General features: G+C 50.5%; 1 protein-coding gene across 1 annotated transcript in view; it reads left to right on the forward strand.

The window, feature by feature from the left end:
• Window positions 1-18,743, forward strand: part of ABCA4 (ATP binding cassette subfamily A member 4) — a 134,402-nt gene that overhangs the window by 6,946 nt on the left and 108,713 nt on the right. The window contains exons 2-6 of the mRNA XM_026497583.4: window positions 1,412-1,519; window positions 9,136-9,229; window positions 10,307-10,448; window positions 12,289-12,428; window positions 17,388-17,515. Of these exons, the coding sequence (XP_026353368.1) occupies window positions 1,454-1,519; window positions 9,136-9,229; window positions 10,307-10,448; window positions 12,289-12,428; window positions 17,388-17,515 (570 nt within the window). The 5' untranslated portion in view covers window positions 1,412-1,453. The remainder of the gene's footprint in view (window positions 1-1,411; window positions 1,520-9,135; window positions 9,230-10,306; window positions 10,449-12,288; window positions 12,429-17,387; window positions 17,516-18,743) is intronic.

Consider the following 18,743-nt stretch of genomic DNA (forward strand, 5'->3'; position numbering starts at 1 on the left):
AATATTCGTCATTTCTCTCTGATGATAAACTATGTGGTGTTGCTTCCACTTTTAAAAACAAAGGAAAATGTGTTTGTAGTTTCACTTTGAGGCTCTTTGGAGAGAATTCTTGTAACAGTGAATGGTAAATAAATTTTAAACCAGAAGTTGGTTCAAAACTGGGAACAAATATCACTATCCCACTTAACTCACTGGCCGCCAAAGTGTTTGGAGAATCAGTTGATACAATTCTGTATATTTGGATCAATTAGAAAGTGGCTTAGTCCCAGCTAATAATGTATAATGACTGATGTGTTTTAAACCTACCACACAACTTCCCTCTTGCTCTGCCTTCACACGGCTTCGCATGTTTTAAAACATTGTCAACCTTTTCCTAATAGATACAGGGGCTGACAATATTGAATATTTTGGAGTTCTTTTACTTCCTTAAAAGATATTCATGACACTGTAGTTCTTTTCTTTTAAACTTTGCTGCAACGCTTTTGAGTTTTCTGCTTGTATTAATATTGCAATCAGGTACCTACAGAGGAACCGTATGCAGACACACTCCCATAGGCTGCAAATAATTTTGTTGGCCTGATGTCAGTTGGTCCAGGCCACATCCTCTCCTTGACTAAGATAACTCACAATAGGCAGGAATCTTTTGGTTGCAACTGATAGGACCTGAATGAGCCAACTTGGGCAAAGGAGGATTTTACTGGAAGGACTGGGAATATCTCATATCTACACTGCCTGAAAGAAAAGCAGGGGAGCAGCTGTGTCCCAAGGACAGCTGAAATCAGGGACTGGGCCAAGCTGGGACTCATGCCCTCTGCCTCGGCCTCTCTGTGCATTCCCTTCATTCCCTCTTACTGCAGATCGGATTTCTCCGGTGCTGGGGTACGCAGCCTCGGGGCTCTGCCAGCCCATATGGCGCTGCTCTGGGTGGAGGTGACCTCACACTTGTATCGTTTGGTGAGCAGAAGGGCCCTTTGTGAAAAGAAAAAGGCACTCCTTTTTTTGGATGCAGTCCTCTAGCAGGGCCCAAGCTTCAGTTGGCAGAAGCAAGGGAGATCGCAGCCCAAGCTCTGTTCTTCACCTGGGCGCCTTTGCCCGGAGGACCCACCGCACAGCTCGAATTTCTCAGCTTCTGTCCGTGTGTAAGGGGGCTCACGCTTCCCTCACGTTCCCCGTGAAATGCCCCCACCTCCATTTGCCAAATGCCCAGCCACTCGTGTCTTCAGCTTTCTCTTTCTCTTCCTAAGAAGGAGCCAACAGAGTGGCAGCCTGCTTTCCTCAACAAAGGGCTTACGTGAATTAAAAGGGATTATGCTTTGAAGGAGGAAACTAGCCTTTAATCGCCCGGAGAAGGACACCGCTGGAGCCAGAGGAGCTCTGAGTGCCATTTATGTCCGTCGCTGTCCCTCCACAGACGGAGGGCTCCGAGTGATCTCCTGTTGCTGTGGTCACCAGCATGGGCTTTGCGAGACAGATCCAGCTTTTGCTCTGGAAGAACTGGACCCTGAGGAAAAGGCAAAAGGTAACAGGTGCAGTCTGCGGTCTCAAAGTGAGGTGTGGCGCAAATAAACAGTGGAGGGGGTGGGCTGGGGTAGGGGTGGGGAAGGTGAGCTGTCGGTGGGCTCATTGCCATTTAGCACCGAAGCAATGCTTAGGTGGATGCTTCCTGAACCTCTCCGACAACTGTCCTTCACAGGAAGACCTGTTTCTCTGTCCAGAGATGGACACTTTCCACCTGCAGCCCAGCATGGCCACAGTATCGTCTTCTTTTGCTCTCCCTGCATATGAATCCATTGCCTGGCCCTCCCTTCCCCCACGCCCTGGTTTTGAAACCTGCCAGTCCAGCCCACAAGCCCTTGAGCATCCATAGGGTGCTATGGGAAGATCCTAAGCCTCAGAGAACAGGCTCAAAGGAAAACAACACTCTCTAAGAGCCTCCCAGACCAATGACACTATGTTTCATTGATTCTATGAGGTACACTGGCTTTCCACTTTTCACATTTCTGACATGGGGACACAGCTCACAATCAAGTGGCAGTTTTACTAGACACATCGGTTTCTTTCTTAGTTGTGCAAAAAGTAACAGTGCACCTTACAAATGATGGTGTCTTAGATTCAGTGAGATATGATAACTTAACAACCAACACAGACGTTTACTGAGCCCTTTCAGGGAGCAGATCTAAGGGCTGGGCTGGACCAGGGAATTAAAAGCAAAAGACATAGATTCTGCCCTGGACTCCTAGTCTGGCTAGTGAAACCTGTAGTGTGTTTTTTCAGATCAAGAACAATGAAAGTAGCAACGGCCAAATATCCCCTGAGAAGTTCCGGCAAGAGCCACAGGCGATCAGAGGACCCCGAGACTGTACATGCAAATGCCACTTGGCTTCTAATTTTTTTCTGGAAAGAGATGAAGAGTGAATATGTAACTATAAGGAAACATGCACTTTGCTACAGCCTTGTGGTCTTGCAAACACCAAATGATGCCAAATGGCTAAAGACTCTGAAGGGGGGTGGGGGAAGGAAAGAGGGGTGAGTAGAGCTGAGATTAGACAGACAGGAAGCAGGCAAGGCCAGGAGATTTTGGAAGGAGGACAGGGAGGAAGATTGGCTGTGAGGACGAAGAGAATGGATTTGTTCCAAACATCAGTTTAAAATGGGTTTATGCAGGTGGGACACGGTTTTCTTGGGCATTGGAAAAAATGTTAGGAAAGAAGGGGGCCAACGGGTGGAACATCTGAAGGCCTGTGATTGAGTGTCTTGGTCAGGGTTCAGTCAGAGAGAATCTGGAATATAGAACAGTGTCAGCTAAGTACAAGGCTGGTCACTGAGTGGATGAGAGAGAACAAGGTATCATGGAGGCAGCAGTCGTACGATGGAGCTTACACCCCTAGCATTGAGGGAACCGAGGGAAGAACATGGAACTCGTAGCACTTGGGAACACAGAGGAGATGTTGATGGAGCTGTAACTTGGACCTGTGGGGAAGGGGCACAGTGAGGCTGCCGTTGGGGTCTCCTGCCCAGACCCGCCAAGAGGGACCCTGGCTAGGTTTGGAGCAGAGGGACAATAGCTTAATAATTAGCCCCAAAAAGAGCAAATAGCAAAGGACATAACCCAACCATGTGCACTGGTGGTCGGTCCTTTCTGCTGTGTGTCACTGGGACGGGACTTAGGGAGGCTGCAGGGGAAAGCCAAGTTAGGACCCCCTCAGACATGGGAAACACCGCTGTCCTCAGGCTGCTTTCCTTGTCAAAGCTACTCTGATTTTCAAATTAGTGTTGAGGTTATTTGTCGCCCTCAGGAGCCAAGTGCTAGCAGTAATCAAGGACTCAATCCCTTGCTTCCAAAAGCTTCCCTTCCAGAATGAAAATAAAGAAAAGTTAAGCAAGATTCACTATTAAATTCATATATTTATTAATGTGTTCCTTCAGTCAACAAATATTAGTCAGCAGGCACTGCGCCAGGTGCTGGGTACATAAGGGCAAACAAGACAAGCACGGTCCCTGGCCACATGGTGTTTACAGTCTATGAAATGCCAAGGAAAATCTAACGACTGTTTCTTTCTCTCTCTTTCTCATAAGAAATTAAGATTCTCACTTAGTTCTACCCTCGATGTGCTCTTTGCGGCCCCCAAACAATATCCTTGAGGATTTTACCTGCGGGAATGGTTCCATTTCTGTGGCAAGCATGTTGCTATTACAGAGAATAACCCTATTTTCAAAGACAGGGTTTGGCTCAGGGGCCCTCACAGCCTCTGCTCCCTTTCCCTGGTGTTGGCGGTTGTCCCCTGCTCAGGGACTCCATCTTTCCCGCATTTTGCTCCCTGGGGACACGTTGCCAGCCTCTCTGTGGTGAGAGCGGACCGCTCCGGCTGGGAACCCTGGCTGGGGGAAGCTCCCAGGACTAGACTGGTCTGGGTGGACATTCATTCGATGCCATCCTGCGGGCCTGCAATTTGAGATCTCTGTCTGGTGTGCCTCCAGCTGACTTGCCCACCGCCACCATATTCCGGGAATGACCAGGATGTCTGAATAAAGATGGAGGCATCTTTCACAGCTCTGACAGGGGTCCGTGGCTCCTTCCCTAAGTTTTTGGTTCTTCTGGAAGGTTTTGCCTCAACAAAATGGTGACTCTAAAGAAAGGACAGCACACCTCACCCTTAACTCAATTCCTCGGGGTTTTTTTTTTAACTCCTCAAACTTCCATGATGTTGGTTATTCACTGTTGAGAACAAGGGCAAAACAGATACCAAATTTCCCCATTCCTCTTCTCCCAATCCCTGAGGGCGTTAAGATGAAAATCTTTAGATCTCTGCATTCCTCCTTTCTTTTTATTTTCTTCTTCCATTAACACTTGTCAAGTATTACTAAGTGTCTGGCACTGTACGGTCACCTCAGGTCCACGAGAGAGATACCACTAGTGTCCCCGTGGGGACTGAGGCTTCAGAGAAGCCTAGTGACTGGTGGAGCCAGCAGACATGGCCATTACCACACACTGTGGTCGCGGAGACTGCAAAGACTGGGTGGGGTGGCTGTCATCCAAACCAGGGCAGTTTTGAAAGTGAAAGGTGGTCCTAGGAACAATGGCAGCAGGGCAATACACGTAGTCTAACACTTGACCTGGTAAACTGGGCCGTACAGTCACCCCGTCCCTCCAGGACAGCCGGCTGAGTTAGACGCAGCCCCCACCCTCGGGGAACTCGGAGCCAGGTGGGAGCTCGCGCCTGCGCAAAGCTGCTGACTGAATAATGTGCTCAGCTGTGTAGCAGGAAGCACGGGGTGGGGGGCGGGGGTGAGCCCTGGGGGCTCAGAAGAGAAATGGGGTTTGGAGAGCGGGAGAGAGGACTTCTCAAGGAGTTCGGCCATAGAACGGACACTTCCAGTGACAAGAGCTCTCCCCACCGTCCCGGGCAAATATCCACTGCCCATATTTGCTCTGGGCCGGGCCCTGTGCCAGGGACGGTTTATAGAGATCATTGGGTGTGCCTCCTTTCCCTGCGAGCTCACAGTGTCAGGCCTCGCTGGTGTCAGCCCCTTGTCCCAGCTTCCACGTCAGAGCAGGATATTTGGGGGGGCCTGAGGACTCAGGAGCGGAGGGGGTGTATCTTGTCCTGGACACCTGGTGCGGCTGCCAGCTCTGGTCCGGGACCCAGCATTAGGCAAGGAGAAGCTGGCAGGGTGCAGGGAGGGTGGGCAGCCCGCCGCAAGCGTACCCAGGTCCTGGGTCCGTATTCATCCAGGCAAGAATCCTGGCCGGATTGTGGGTGCAGAAGGGAGAATTAAACAGCTTGTTCCAAGCCTCAGCTACCCACCTTTAAATTGGAAACAGACGAGGAGGGAAGGAAATCTAGCTGGCTGAGATTTAAAACAACAAGCACAACTCTGCCCTTCCCTGCAACCCCTCCTCCCCCATGTAGATTGAGTGGTAAAAAGAGGGGGAGGGGAAGCAAAAAAAGAGAGAGAGAGAACAAGGAAATACCAGTTTGGGGGGAAAAAATTTCCATCGGCCCCTTCTGAGCCTTGGCTGGGCTTAATTAAAGTTACAGACATGTTTAAAGGGAAAGGGTGGGGGGAGTCAGAGCCGCCCTGAAAACATGTTTTTAATTACGCTGTGGAATTTCTCCCTGGGGTATGCCTGTGCACAGTTGAGCATCAAGGACAAGGATGCCGCTTTGGGGTGGGGATGCAGAGCGCGACTGGGGCGGGGGCCACAGGGAGAGGTTGTTGTGAGGACCTGCCTGGCTGGAAATGAACCGCCGGTGGTCTTTGTGCAGGAGGGAGTGTGAAATGCAGCCCCTCCAAAACAAACCCTTGCAGAGTTAGAACAATAACACTGACCTCTCAATAAACGTTTGTCAAAGATTACCAAGCACTATGTATGCCAGTGGGTCTCAGCCCAAGCTGCACATTGGAATTACCTGGGAAGTGTTAGAAACAAAGAGCAACCTGATGTCCCACGGCAGAGAAACCCGGGTAATTGATGTGGGGCATGGCCTGAGCTCCTCACCTGATTCCACCAGCCGCCACCTGGGAGCTGCCTTCAAAGAGGGTAGTCAAGTGAGGGGCAGGGACTCGGGGCAAAAACAGCGGCCCTAACTCAGAGAGACGGGGAAGGCAGACACCTGCAAGGCCACATTCGTCCTAGGCCCGCCAAAGAATGAAGGAAAGAACGAGACTTCTGATCTGGTCCCCCCACCAAGGGGGTGGGCTTCATACCACAATGCCTCGCAAAGACCAGATACTTCAAAACTACAAGAACGAATGAGTGAGTAGAGGAGAGAGCATATGACAAACAAAAGGGTAGGTTTGGGTGTTTTATCCATGCGCCAGGCCGGCCAGGCGGACTGATCCCTCCCCCAATCCAAGCCCCGAGAGCGGGTAGAGAAGGGGACGGTGGGTGGTCACTGTCTCAGGAAGCCCCACGTTTCCAACCTGGCAAATGAGCAGTTCTGAATCCAGAAAGAGGGAAGGGGAGAAAACATGGACATGACTGGGGGGAGGGGCTAAGAGCTTGCAGGTCGTTTTAACGATACCTCCTTGCTCTTCAGCCTGTGCAGTGTGTCGTGACCTACAGTGTCCCTGCGGTCTTTGTGGGAAGTGAGGGTCAGGAATAAAGGGCTTGTGTTTATTGAATGTTACCTCGTGCCAGAGTGTGCTCTGGGAGGTAGGTTCTGGTACCAGCCCCCTTTTTACAGATGAGGTTCTGAGGGAGCGATTGGACGGGCTACCCAAGGTCATACAATAGGGAGCAGAGCCGGATAAAAACCACAGAACTGACACATTCAACCCTTAGGGGATACTGAAGGAGAAAATTGTCTCATTTCACAGATAGGAAAACTGAGACTCGGTGATGAAACAAGCCCAAAAGTGATTCTTAACCTAGATCTTCCCGTTCCCAAACGTCTGACATACCAGACTACTCCCAGACAGACATTGCTACATGGAAGGAAGCGGACTGACTTGGGAGAAAGCCAAGGTTGCACACAATTGTCTTAAAGGGAAGAATCAGATGTGTGGAATCTGGACTGATTGCCTCACTTCCTCGGTGAAGACACCACGAACAACTTCCGGTTTCATCGCTTGCTCCTATCCCTCACTCTGCGATCTTGCCAGACTTGCTCCACAATCTTACTCATGGTCGGGAGGACCTGGGATGGAAGGCATGAAGCCAGTGTACAGAACATGCCTCTGGGGGTGCGGTTTGTTAAATCTGCCAAGTGTCGGTGACCTGAGTGTCACCTCCAGCTTCCCAAGGAGACTCCTAGACCGGTCCTTGACAAAGGCTCACTCATTCCATATTTATTGGGCACCTATTATGAAGCTGGCCCTGTGTCGGGTGCTAGAATCACAGTAGTGACAAAGATAGACGTGGTCCCTGCCCTCAGGCAGCTCACAACCAGTGAGGGTTCCATTTTCATGAAGGCGTAATGACCCTGATTTATGATGAGTGATAAGACAAGGAAAGTGCAGGGTGCCATGGGACCAGCAGCTGGTCTATAAGGGCGGGAGTGTGAACAGTGAGATAGGGTCCCTGGGGAAGAGGCTCAGCCCCTCCTCCTCCTTTGGTTTGCTGGCCCTGGGGGAACAGCCAACGTTCCAATGGCTATCAAGTGTGCTTGGGGTCAGTCTCTGTAACACTGGATGGGATTGTCCAATATTGATGTTTTGCCATCTTGCAGGAGAATGTGTTGGGGGAGCCCTGAAAAGTGAGTGCCTTAAGGAAAATCTACATCATGTATAATATATAATAATATTTTGGTGTGTTTCCTCTAACATATCTTCCCTAGACATATTTTGAATAAAACACTGAGTAAAAAGTTACAACTGCATAATTGCCATCTGCCCTAAACATTTTTTTTCTGCAATGCATTATCTCCCCCCCACACACACACCAATTTATGTTACAATTTGCCATAATTCTGTAGCCAGCAGAACATACTAGCAGGAAAGGAATAAACATTTACTGAGTACCTGCTATGGTGTCTACCACTTCGCTGAGCATTTATGTACGTTTCTTTGAAAGGAATGACAAAGGGTTAAAGACCATGCAAATGGCCCCTAGCTGGTCTATGTATACTTAAGTCTCTATTCTCAGGGAGCGCACAAGTTCTCCTTCAGATCTTAGGAGTGTCCTTCCTAAGGTCTCTGGAGTGGGGGTTGGATAGAAGAGTTCTTCCATTCCCCAGATCACACCCCCTTCCTCCCCTTCCTCCCCACAACCATCCCACACCTGCAACCCACGCCCTTACGTGCAATGCCACGGAGTGAGGCTGCACCAACCAACTGCTTCTTCCTTTGGAGTCAGGAGTCCTTAAAACTCTAAGTCGAACCTAAATTTAAGTTCCGGCTTTCAACCTATGTTGTTGTCAGCAGCCTCTGCCGGTATTGTAAAAACTGACAGCAGTATGCCCTGCTTTCTTCCTCGAAGCAACGAGAAACTTGTGGAAGGAAAGATGTTGGTAAACCCAGATTTTTGTTGACTCTGCTGTGGATCACAGTGTTTCAGAGTCCTGTGTTCATTCATTCAGTGACCACGTATACAAGGTCTAGTGTGCGCTAGAAGACGGCAGGGCAGTGGGGAAGGGCAGAAAGAGCACGTGAGGCACTCGAGAGCTCGTGGCCCTACAGAACAGGATCTGTGTTCACGTGCAGTGACATCTGAGAAGTACTGAAGCACACATCTTGGTGAAAGTCCTGTGTTAATGCAGTTTCCTGAAATAGAGGCAGAGTAGAACCTGGATGGACACAAAGTCTTGTGAGTTTAATATATCAGGGCAGAGGTAGTGAGGGAAAGGGGACAGGAGAAGGAAATCTGGGGCGCCTGGGTGGCTCAGTCGGTTCAGTATCTGACTCTTGATTTCGGCTCAGGTCATGATCTCAGGGTCATGAGATCGAGCCCTGCATCGGGACATGGAGCCTGCTTAAGATTATCTTAGATTCTCTCTCTCCTTCTGTACCCTCCCCCTGCCCCCGGCACTCTCTCTCTAAAAGAGACAGAGAGAGAAGGAAGTCCTTTAGGAAATATACCATAACCAAGCCCTATTGCACAGACACGTGCCGAGTTGTGTGTCCACTCTGGGTGTGTCGCCTGTAATCTCTTAGCATCACTGGTCTTTCTCTCTTTTTGTCTTGTTTTTCCAGATTCGCTTTGTGGTGGAACTTGTATGGCCTTTATCTTTATTTCTGATCTTGATTTGGTTAAGGAATACCAACCCACTCTACAGCCAACATGAATGTAAGCATGAAGGGGGGATACCCTGGCAAGACTGGAGGTCCAAACCTTTCGTTTAGAAAGGTCTTGGGGACCAGGGATGTACTGTATGGTGACTAACATAATATAATAAAAAAACAGTAATTCCAAAAAAAAAAAAAAAAAGAAAGAAAGAAAGAAAGGTCTTGGGGGTTTGGGGTGCCAGGATTGGATCTACTCATCATCATGTCATGCCTCCAGTGCAAAAAACAGAGATTCATCAGCATGATACAAATGAACTTTTTAATCCTACATTTTTGAAAATACTTGTATGTGGTTACTAAAAGCATTGTGAAATTAGTTTTTGTTTTTGTTGGTCCTTTTTTTTTCCCTATACCTAAACTCTTACTAGTTTTAGAGAGAGCAGATTATAAATAGGTACTTAAAATATTCTGGAGACCAATTTAGGAAATGATATATACGGTGCTAGACAAAGATGAGAAGGGGTGATATACAGCCATGTGTAGTAACATATTATTTCTTGGATCCCAGAGGTATCCTGGGACCTGGGAGGAGCCTGTGAATGCCTCTTTTATACTCTGCTCATAGGGTCTTGCCTGCTCCTCAGTCTCCTGTCCATCAAAGTCTTGCTTCTTTACCTTGTACTCCCTGCCCCCCCACCCCCAATCCCATCACCGCCCCCTCCCCCACTGCCAAAGGAGCCCATAACTTGCAACCATCTTGCATGCTTGGGGTAGGTGCTCATAAGAACAGTTATGGAAGGAGTAGATGAACCGCCTCTCCTGAAGCATGAGCAACGCTGTGGAGCCATCTTGAGCTAACATCCCTCCACGGTCCCCCTACCCTCTATTCCCTCGCCATGCCTCTATTAGAACATTTGTCGGTTACCCCACTGCACTGGGCACTTGAGAGGAGAGACCTGGTCTCCGACACTCAGCACAGGGCCTGGGTATATATTAGATGCTCCTGCTTCTTCAGTGTGGATGAATGAAAGAAAACACCAGAGGGTTGGGCTCCTTCCTGCAGAGGCCCCAGCAGCTGGAAGCGGCATCCCCCATGGTTTCCATAAGTGACTCCTTGTCTTCATTTCCTGTCTTCAAGGCCATTTTCCCAACAAGGCGATGCCCTCAGCAGGAATGTTGCCGTGGCTCCAGGGGATGTTTTGCAATGTGAACAATCCTTGTTTTCAAAGCCCCACCCCGGGAGAATCTCCTGGAATTGTGTCAAACTATAACAACTCCATGTAAGTGTTGAGATTCCCAAAATCTTAGCATATGGCTTGAGGGCATTGGTTCTTTACCTGGGGGGTTAAAGACCATTCCGAGAAGCTAATGAAAACTGATGGCCCCTCTTCCCCCCAAAATGGACACACGCATAAAACATTACATGGTGCATAAGATTTCAGGGGACTTGTGGACTCCAGGTTAATGACCTCTCATCTGGGGTCTAACCCCCCATAGGAAGAGAGTCTACCTTTGGGGTTCCCTTTCAGAGCAGGAGGTGGGAGAACACGATGTGAGCATGTCCTATAGACAGAGACTCAGGGATGTGCACAGGCTCCTCCTTCACCCACTGGGCTGACCTGGAGCTCACCTGAGGAACACCAACAAGGGCTTGCTGGGGAGTGGGCTTCACTATACTTATATAAACACCAGGTCAGACGGAAACAAGATATTTGGTTACTCCAGTTTTTTCCCTAAAAGTAGCTCTGGATATAATTCATCTGGAATAAGCCTGCATTTTGACTTAAAAAAAGGGACACTTGGCAAGTCAGCCTAATGCTCAGAGGTAGCCTTCCCCATTGGGAACAAACTATGGTTGCTTTTGCCCTACCGCGGCATAGCAGAGTAGTTGTGATAGAGACCTATGGCCTGCAAGCCTGTAATACGCATCTGTTTGCCAAACCCTGGAATATAGAAAGAAGAGAGAACATCTGTCTTCCTGAGAATGTCAGGGAGGTGACGTTTTAGCTGGGCTCACAGGGTTGCAAACACTGCCTGGAGACTCTAATTTATAATCTATAACTTCAGCCTGAGTCTCCTTGAGGTTCCTGAGAAGGAACAGCTAGCCATCCGTAGAGACGGCACGGGGTCGCCCAGTGGGATCGGGGAGCCTAGGAGACACTGCAGTGGAGGCTAGCGGGGGCTCTGGTGGGACCGGCACTGGCGGTGTCTATAACCTGAGGGAGATGGGGAAGGAGGGCTTCAGACTCCACCTGTACTCAGCATTGAACCAGGAAATCTGGGTTTCACGTTTCACACGCTCATTATAGGTGAAATACTGGCTTATTTAAGGTTCTTTTGCTTGCAAGGCACAGAAGCCCATACACACACACACACACACACACACACACACACTCTGCTGTGGCTGACTGGACGAAGATAATGAAGTTGAACCAATCAGCTATGTTCCCAGGAATTCGAATGGTTTTCAACAATGCTCTTCCAGTTGCCCAAGTCCAAGTGCTCTGAGCTGGGCAACCAGAGGCAGTGTGGGCATTGAGAAGCAGGGACATCGGTCAGTGAGAGAGGTAAATATAGTAGATGCCCAGAAAGGGGCAGAGGCTGAACCCTGCAGGCCTGGACAGGAGAGAGCAGGTCTGCAGCCATCTGGCTTCTGTCCTGTCTCTCCTGAGCCTGCCTGGCTTCCCCTGGCTTTGCAAGAAAGTCTCATGTCCAAATCATATATTTCCCTCTAGAGCTTCAGCTTGTTGGAATGGGCTATGAATGGCTGGAAGGGCAGATCTCAGAGAAGTGGGAACAGCTGGAAGAACCTCCCACACTACCTTCTAATGTCATCCTGCTTAAGGCTTCTCTGGGCAGGAGACACGGTGCGTGGGGTTAAGAGGTGACTTGGCCCTGCCAAAGCTGGAAAACTGAACAAATTGCTTACCTGCCCTATTAGCTTATATGTACAATGAAGTCAAAATAGCCTTTTCTCCTTTGGCCTTGGCAGTTTTAGAAGGATACGTAATGTCGTAGCTAGGTCAAGCATGTGGTATCTTAAAAACTAACAAGCAGTGTTATTACTATTATGAAAATGACAACGATATCTTTACTGATGAAGCTTTGTGTTTCTCACAGCTTGGCGAGGGTGTTTCGGGATTTTCAGGAACTCCTCATGCAGGCACCAGAGAGGCAGCACCTTGGCCATGTTTGGAAGGAACTTCAAACCTTGTCTCAACTCATGGACACCCTCCGGACTCACCCTGAGAGAGTTGCGGGTACGCTGGGCTTGCGTGTTCTCAACCATCACTTGCCTCACCCATCAGAGAGACCAAAGGCACAGGAAAGAGCAGGAGATTTGGTGGGAAAAGATACTGGAGGAGGCAGGAAGGAAGGGCTCTAGAGGTGGCATGAAGCTCACCTTGGTGAAGACTCCTCTTTCCATCAGCTTAGAAGTTTAGAAGTTGAGGAGGGCCGGAAAGTTCTCATTCCAGGCAAGTCTAGAGACAGAAAGGAGAATGCCGAGAGAGGTTGCACTCTAGGAAGGATGAGGCTAGGTTAAGTCTGGAAGCAGGAGGAAAGGGGTAAAGGGAAAGGTGTGGGAGCATTTTCATGGAGCACTAGAGAGTGAGCTAACCAGGACTGTGTGGAAGCAACGCCAAGTAAGGGGCCAGGGCGGTCAGAGCGCATATGTTTATCGTGGCATAAATATGTACAATCGTTCCATTTCTTCCAAGGTTATTCAGCGTCCCGGGCCCCACGGCACAGCAGGTGCAGGGCTGCGGGCTTTAGGGAGGTACTGCAGAAGGTCCAGGAGGCAAGGGGTGAAAGGTGGTGACTGGAAAACAGGCATCAGGTCCAGGCTGCGTAAGGATGGATGGGAAGCCGGAAGTACTGAAATGGCCTGGGGAAGATGGGGGAACAAGGGAACAGAGGTCCCCGGGAGTTCTATGATCCTGCTTAAGGACTGGGTGACTGAGCAGGATGGAGGGCTTGATGACTGCGGTCAAAGAGTGAGCTCTGTGGCTTCAGGATTTGGAAGGCAGGCAGGAGCAGTGAGAAGGAGCCCCTGGGCATGGCCATGGTGGCTGATGTGGGGCAGAGGCCAAGGTTGAGCTGATGAAGAGACTGAAGGAACGAGAGGTCAGGCTGTTGGGTCGCTGTGCAGGCAGGTAGAGGAGCTGGGCACCAGGGTAGGAGAGCCACTTGGGCTCAGGAACAGTGAGGGCTGGAGGTGGCAGAGGCCTGGGCACCAGCTGGAAGCCTCCCCCACCACTCCTGCCATCCCCAGGAGGGCAGATGAGCAGATGTGAGGGAGAAAGCCCTGCCAGAATTCGAGGGCTCTCTGCAGTCCTACAGGTCTCCACCTGCAGGGGCTCGAGGCTCAGAGGCTGTGAAGGAAGAGGTTTGGAGATGCTGTATGCCTCCTATGTTCCTAGGATAGGGATGGGCGGCGGTGACTCTCGGGACGACCTCAGAGGATGACAGGGATGAGCAAGGGGTCTACCAAGGGGACGGGAGAGGCTGGATAGAATAGCTCTTGTTCAGGGTTCTGAACAAGAGAAGTGCGCGAATGGTACAAATCAGCCCTTTGGGGGTCCTCACCCATGCAGGTGGACCAATGGGACCAAGCGGGTGCCCATGCCAAGGGCTCAGTAGAAGGACTGAAAGAATAGTGACCACACCTTGGGGAGGGCGGTGGAGGGAAGCAGGGGGGCTTCAGGAGCGCCTTTGTTACATTTTAATTCTCTCAAAAATAGTAACACATGTACTTCGTGTAGTAATTTTCTACATAGCGGATTACAAACAGGAGCTTCTTTGCTGCCCTGGATAGAAGAGTTTACTTAGCTCAGGCTTGAAGGACTTTCTAAGGTGCGAGCACAAATAGCAATTTCGTAGTAAGAAAAACAGGGGGAGAGGCAGCAACCAGGAAGCACTGTTTTCCAGGATTAAAGAAGCAGATGGGAACATGGGCAGTCTAACCCCTGGAGTGATTGCCTACCCCATCCATCCAGTGGGATCTGGAATGAGGCAGACATTTTATTTTGTTGTCCCATTGTCAGATGGAGTCCAGCTGGGAGGAAATGTAAGGGAAGTCATTTCAAACCACAATTTATCTGTGGTCTTTACAGTATGTATATGAGAACCGAAGTCACTGCCTCCCAACCCCAACACAGGACTAGTTTTGAATTGGCATGCAGGTGGTTCCTTCTGCGGGCCTTCAGGCTGTGGGGGAAATTCTGTAAATGAGAGCAGCTTCAGAGGTCTGGGGAGACAGGGCCAGAAAAGGGCAGCCAAGTCTCCCCAAAGGAATTTGGGGGCTGGGGACAGAGATTCTACAGCACCCCTGAACATGGTGGCCATAAGAGGGGACAGGGGACCATCCCCAAAGTCTCCAAAGGAATTCCAGGCCAGGGACTGAGGTCCAGCATCAGCATGGCAGACTGTTTCAGGGTCCATCCCAGGGTCACTTGGGGACCTTGCTCACTGTGAACATTGAATCCTCGGCCCAAAGCCCCAGTGGAGGGTAAAGCCTTCGAGAGCAAGGTGGGCGGCTGTCATGGGTATGTGCTTTTGCCTGTCAGTTTCCAGTCACCTGGGAAAGTATGCTGATGGTTGACCCAGGTGGCCTTTTCTTTTCCTAGCAAACCTGTCTTACAGCATTCTCAGCAGGGGAGGATTAATGGTAAAACACGAGAAGTGAAGCCCCCTCCCCTCTCACCCCCAAACAAGCACTGTGGTCTCTCAATCATCTTCAGGCACCTTCTTCCCACGAGCCCCACACATTCTCCTGGCTTCTCTCCCACCCCAACTCTCCCCTCCCCTCAGCTCCCCAGGCCTCAGCAGCCCCCTCCCCCAGCCTCTTCCCAGGGGAAACGAACAAGAAGAACCACATTTTAAACAAAATTTATTTTTCTTTCCTCAGGCCCCCAGTTCACATTTCTCCCTCGGGAGTCTAGTGGAGCTTCTGTCTGGTATCAGCCACCTCTTACATCTGGGGCCCCACACTCTCCCTACAGGGTGGCCCCCCAGCCCTCTGCAGGTGTGTGGAACCAGCAGGCTCCTGCCCCTTCCGCCTAGGGCCACGGCAGCCCAGTCACAGGGTGGGGGTGGGGGATGGCTATCCTCCCCAGCAAGATATTCGTACCCAAGGTCAGGTGAGTGAGTTAAAGACTAACTAATTGATAAACAGTCAAACGGGGTCCCAACTCTCAGGTCACGCCAACAGGTATTTATTGGGTGCCTCCTGTCATTCCATGGGTATTTATCGAGGCCCTGATTCCATGTCAGGCTCTCATGCTGGGTGTCAGAGAGAGGTGAGCTGAAGGGCTTGCATCTGTGCGCCCACCACTGCTAGGTATGATGAGGGGTATAATGAGAGCAGGGTCCAGAGCCCCCTCCTCTCCCGACACTGTGCGCGCGCGTGTGTGTGTGTGTGTGTGTGTCTGAGGGGTCACTGAGGCCAGTATATAACGTAATGCTGAGTGTGAAGGAGTGATTGGGAGAAAGCAGAATAAGGGAGCTGGGGTCCAGGGGAAGGAAGAAAGAAGCGGGGTTTGGAAGATGACATGACTTATGCCATCAGGAAAAGGGGAAGGCAAGAATAAAATAGAGCAGCCCCTTTCAGACCCCCTCCTGCTCCCGGGCTCCCTCCTGTATTCCGGTTCCCCTGAAGCCTTTGGGCTTTCCCTGTGGGAAAGGCAGTGAGACTGGTTGGTGGCACAACCCCTGAGAGGCTGCGATGGAGCCAAGTGTCAGGGCTGGTTGCCCCTGCCCTAGCTGCGTCGGCAGGCCTGTGAAGAGGAAATTAGCAGCAGCCTCCGTCTGGACAAGGCTCTTCAGGGAAAGGCACAGCCTGGAAACAGAAGGGAAGGCTGTCAAGCATGCGGGGGACTAGGCCTCTTGGTCCCCTGGCGAGGGGAGAATTTGGGGGAGAGAAGATGGGGTGCTGGGGTGTTAGGACCAGGAAGCAGCTGGGGCATTTGATAATTAGAGTTAGTTGAAGAAGAACTAAGGGGTAAGTAGTCAACCAGTCTCCCGGGGTGGGGGTGGGGGGGGTTGGGATGCAGACATGGACACTTTCATGTAACCCAGACACTTTCCCTTAATGTTGAAATGATTTCCTAAGGATCTGGGCCTGTAACCTTCTTTGCTGGCCAGCGCCTCGTGAACTGTGGCAGTGGCCCACTTGAGGCTGCGTGTTGGCCCTGGAAGCAGGCAGCGGAGGTGGGTACCCTGGGGGTGAAGCCCCTGGGAGGTGTCAAAATATTAATGCAATCCGAACAAGCGTCTGTGGAGGGGACTCACTGTTTCCAGGCCTAGGAGTTAGCCCTTCACAGACCTTACCCTGAGTCACCCTCAAAATAACCCTGGGAGGTGTGCAAAGGACAGACACAAAGGGTTCAATCACTTGCCACAGGGTCACCTTAATGGTTAGGAGTCCTTTATGCCTCCTTATAAAAAATTGCTGCTCTTTGTATGTTTTGAGGGAATCCAGAGAGAATATGACTGGGGCCGATCAAGGCACAAAATCAGAAGTCCAGGCAATAGACCATCCCCTCTTTCCCACTGAAAGCTTTTCTTGCCCCAAACAGCCCCATCTCTCCTAGTCCATGTCAGCACCCTGAGCTTAGAGCCTTAGCTGAGATGACAGAAATGCCAGGAAGAACACTCTACCCCATGACAACACAGTGTGGACACGACATGTGTGTCCTCTCATTCTAGACTAGGCTTTTTCAACCTTAACATTAATGCCATTTTGGACCAGATGGTTGGTTCTCTGTTTTGTAGTGGGGAGGGGGTCATCCTATCCACTGTGGGTGTGTTACCAGCATCCCTGGCCTCTACCCAGTACCAATTGCAGCACTCAAAAATGTCTCCAGACATTGCCAAATATTTCCAGGGGAGACAAAATTGCCTCACCCCCCATCTGGTTGAGAGTCATTGCTCTAGACCAACCCCGCAACGCATCTGATGACCCCTCTCCTGCCCTGAGCTAACTCTTTTCACCTTCTTCTTTTCACCAAAATAAGTTTTGCCCGGCTGTGTCATCAGTAAATGCTGTGACTGTGTTGGTGACAGCCCACTGGCAGGATCCCTGCCTCCAAACTCCCAGGGAACCCAAGAACAGAGCCTTCTGCGGAGAGCCAATTAGAAATGTTTCCAATCAGTTCTACATGTTCTCCCTTTTTTGACTTATTCCCCATTCGACACCGTGTTCTTTCACTCATATGCAGGAAGAGGGATACGAATTCGGGATGTCCTAAAAGATGAAGAAACACTGACACTATTTCTCATGAAAAACATTGGCCTGTCTGACTCAGTTGTCTACCTTCTGGTCAACTCCCAAGTTCGTCCAGAGCAGGTAGGTGGATATACTGGTCTCTGGACGGGAGGGGGGAGCCCTGAGCCTGAGAAAAACAGGGGAGACCTTGCATTATTTTCCCTTCTTGCTTTCACATTCAGAATCCATGATTTGTTCCAAATATTCAGAAAAATACCTGGGGGGTTGGTCACTTGAAACAATGCTCCTTCCCGGTATAGGACTCCCAAGCAGCCCAAATCCTGGCAGCACTTCAAACAGCTCAGATTTGCATAACTAGAAAGAACCTTAGAGAACACGTGGCTCAGAATCTTCTTAGAGTTGAGGAAACTGAGGTTTACTCATGTATTCATCAAATATTTAGGGACATTTTAGGTACCAGAATACGGTAGTGAACAATACAGGCAAACCCCTGACTCTGGGAGCTTGCATTCCAGGGGGACAACAGGGGATAATCAAATACGCAAAGATACGGAGCGTTTCCAGGTCGAGGTAGGTGAGAGGAAAATCTGGCAGGGTTGGGAGTTAGGGAGGGGCTGGGAGGGGCTCGGAGGCACGAGATGGGGGCAGCGTGAAATGAGATGGTCAGGGAAAGGCCTTCCTGCCGAGGTGGTGTCTGACCCGACCTGCCTGAACAGAAGGCAGCCGTGGGAAGAGCTGGGAGAGGAGCGTTCCGGCGGGAGAAACGGGCCGCGCCTGCGCAGTGTCTGAGTGCGCGGAGATAACCGGCCAGCGTTACAGACCTCTCATTTCCTGTACGTCTTCTTCTCGGTGCCAGGCAAGCTCCTTCTTCTGTCCCCACTGCACACTCTGATTCATGCCCCCCCCCAAATCGATCTCATGCATTTCATAATCTCCTATATGTATTCAGAGCATTTTCCCCACTAACACATGACTTTCCCCATCTGTGAAAGTCTGGGCCTCATGGGCTCCTGCCCAGCATCCTGGGCGTGCGGGTTCCTGGCGTGATGAACACAGTGAGAATGCAAGATAAGCAGTGGCCCGATCGTGCAGACACCCCTCCCGCCTCTCCTGGCCAGGTCTGCACCTCCTCCAGACTCCAGGGGAGAGACTGAGACATAAACAGAGAATTTCAGGGCCTGTGTCAGTACTGAGATAAAGGTCTGAGCCCAGAGGAGGGAGGGGGACCCCACAAGCCTGGGCAGGGCTGGCTCTGTCTAAAGGGGTTTTCAGACTGGTTCCCTGCGTAGCGGTGAAAAAGCCCGTACCTGCTTTTCTGGCTTCTCAGACCCTGAGGTTTTCCCTGAAA

This window comes from Ursus arctos, unplaced genomic scaffold (genome assembly GCF_023065955.2).
Source record: "Ursus arctos isolate Adak ecotype North America unplaced genomic scaffold, UrsArc2.0 scaffold_12, whole genome shotgun sequence".
Classification (NCBI taxonomy): domain Eukaryota; kingdom Metazoa; phylum Chordata; class Mammalia; order Carnivora; family Ursidae; genus Ursus; species Ursus arctos.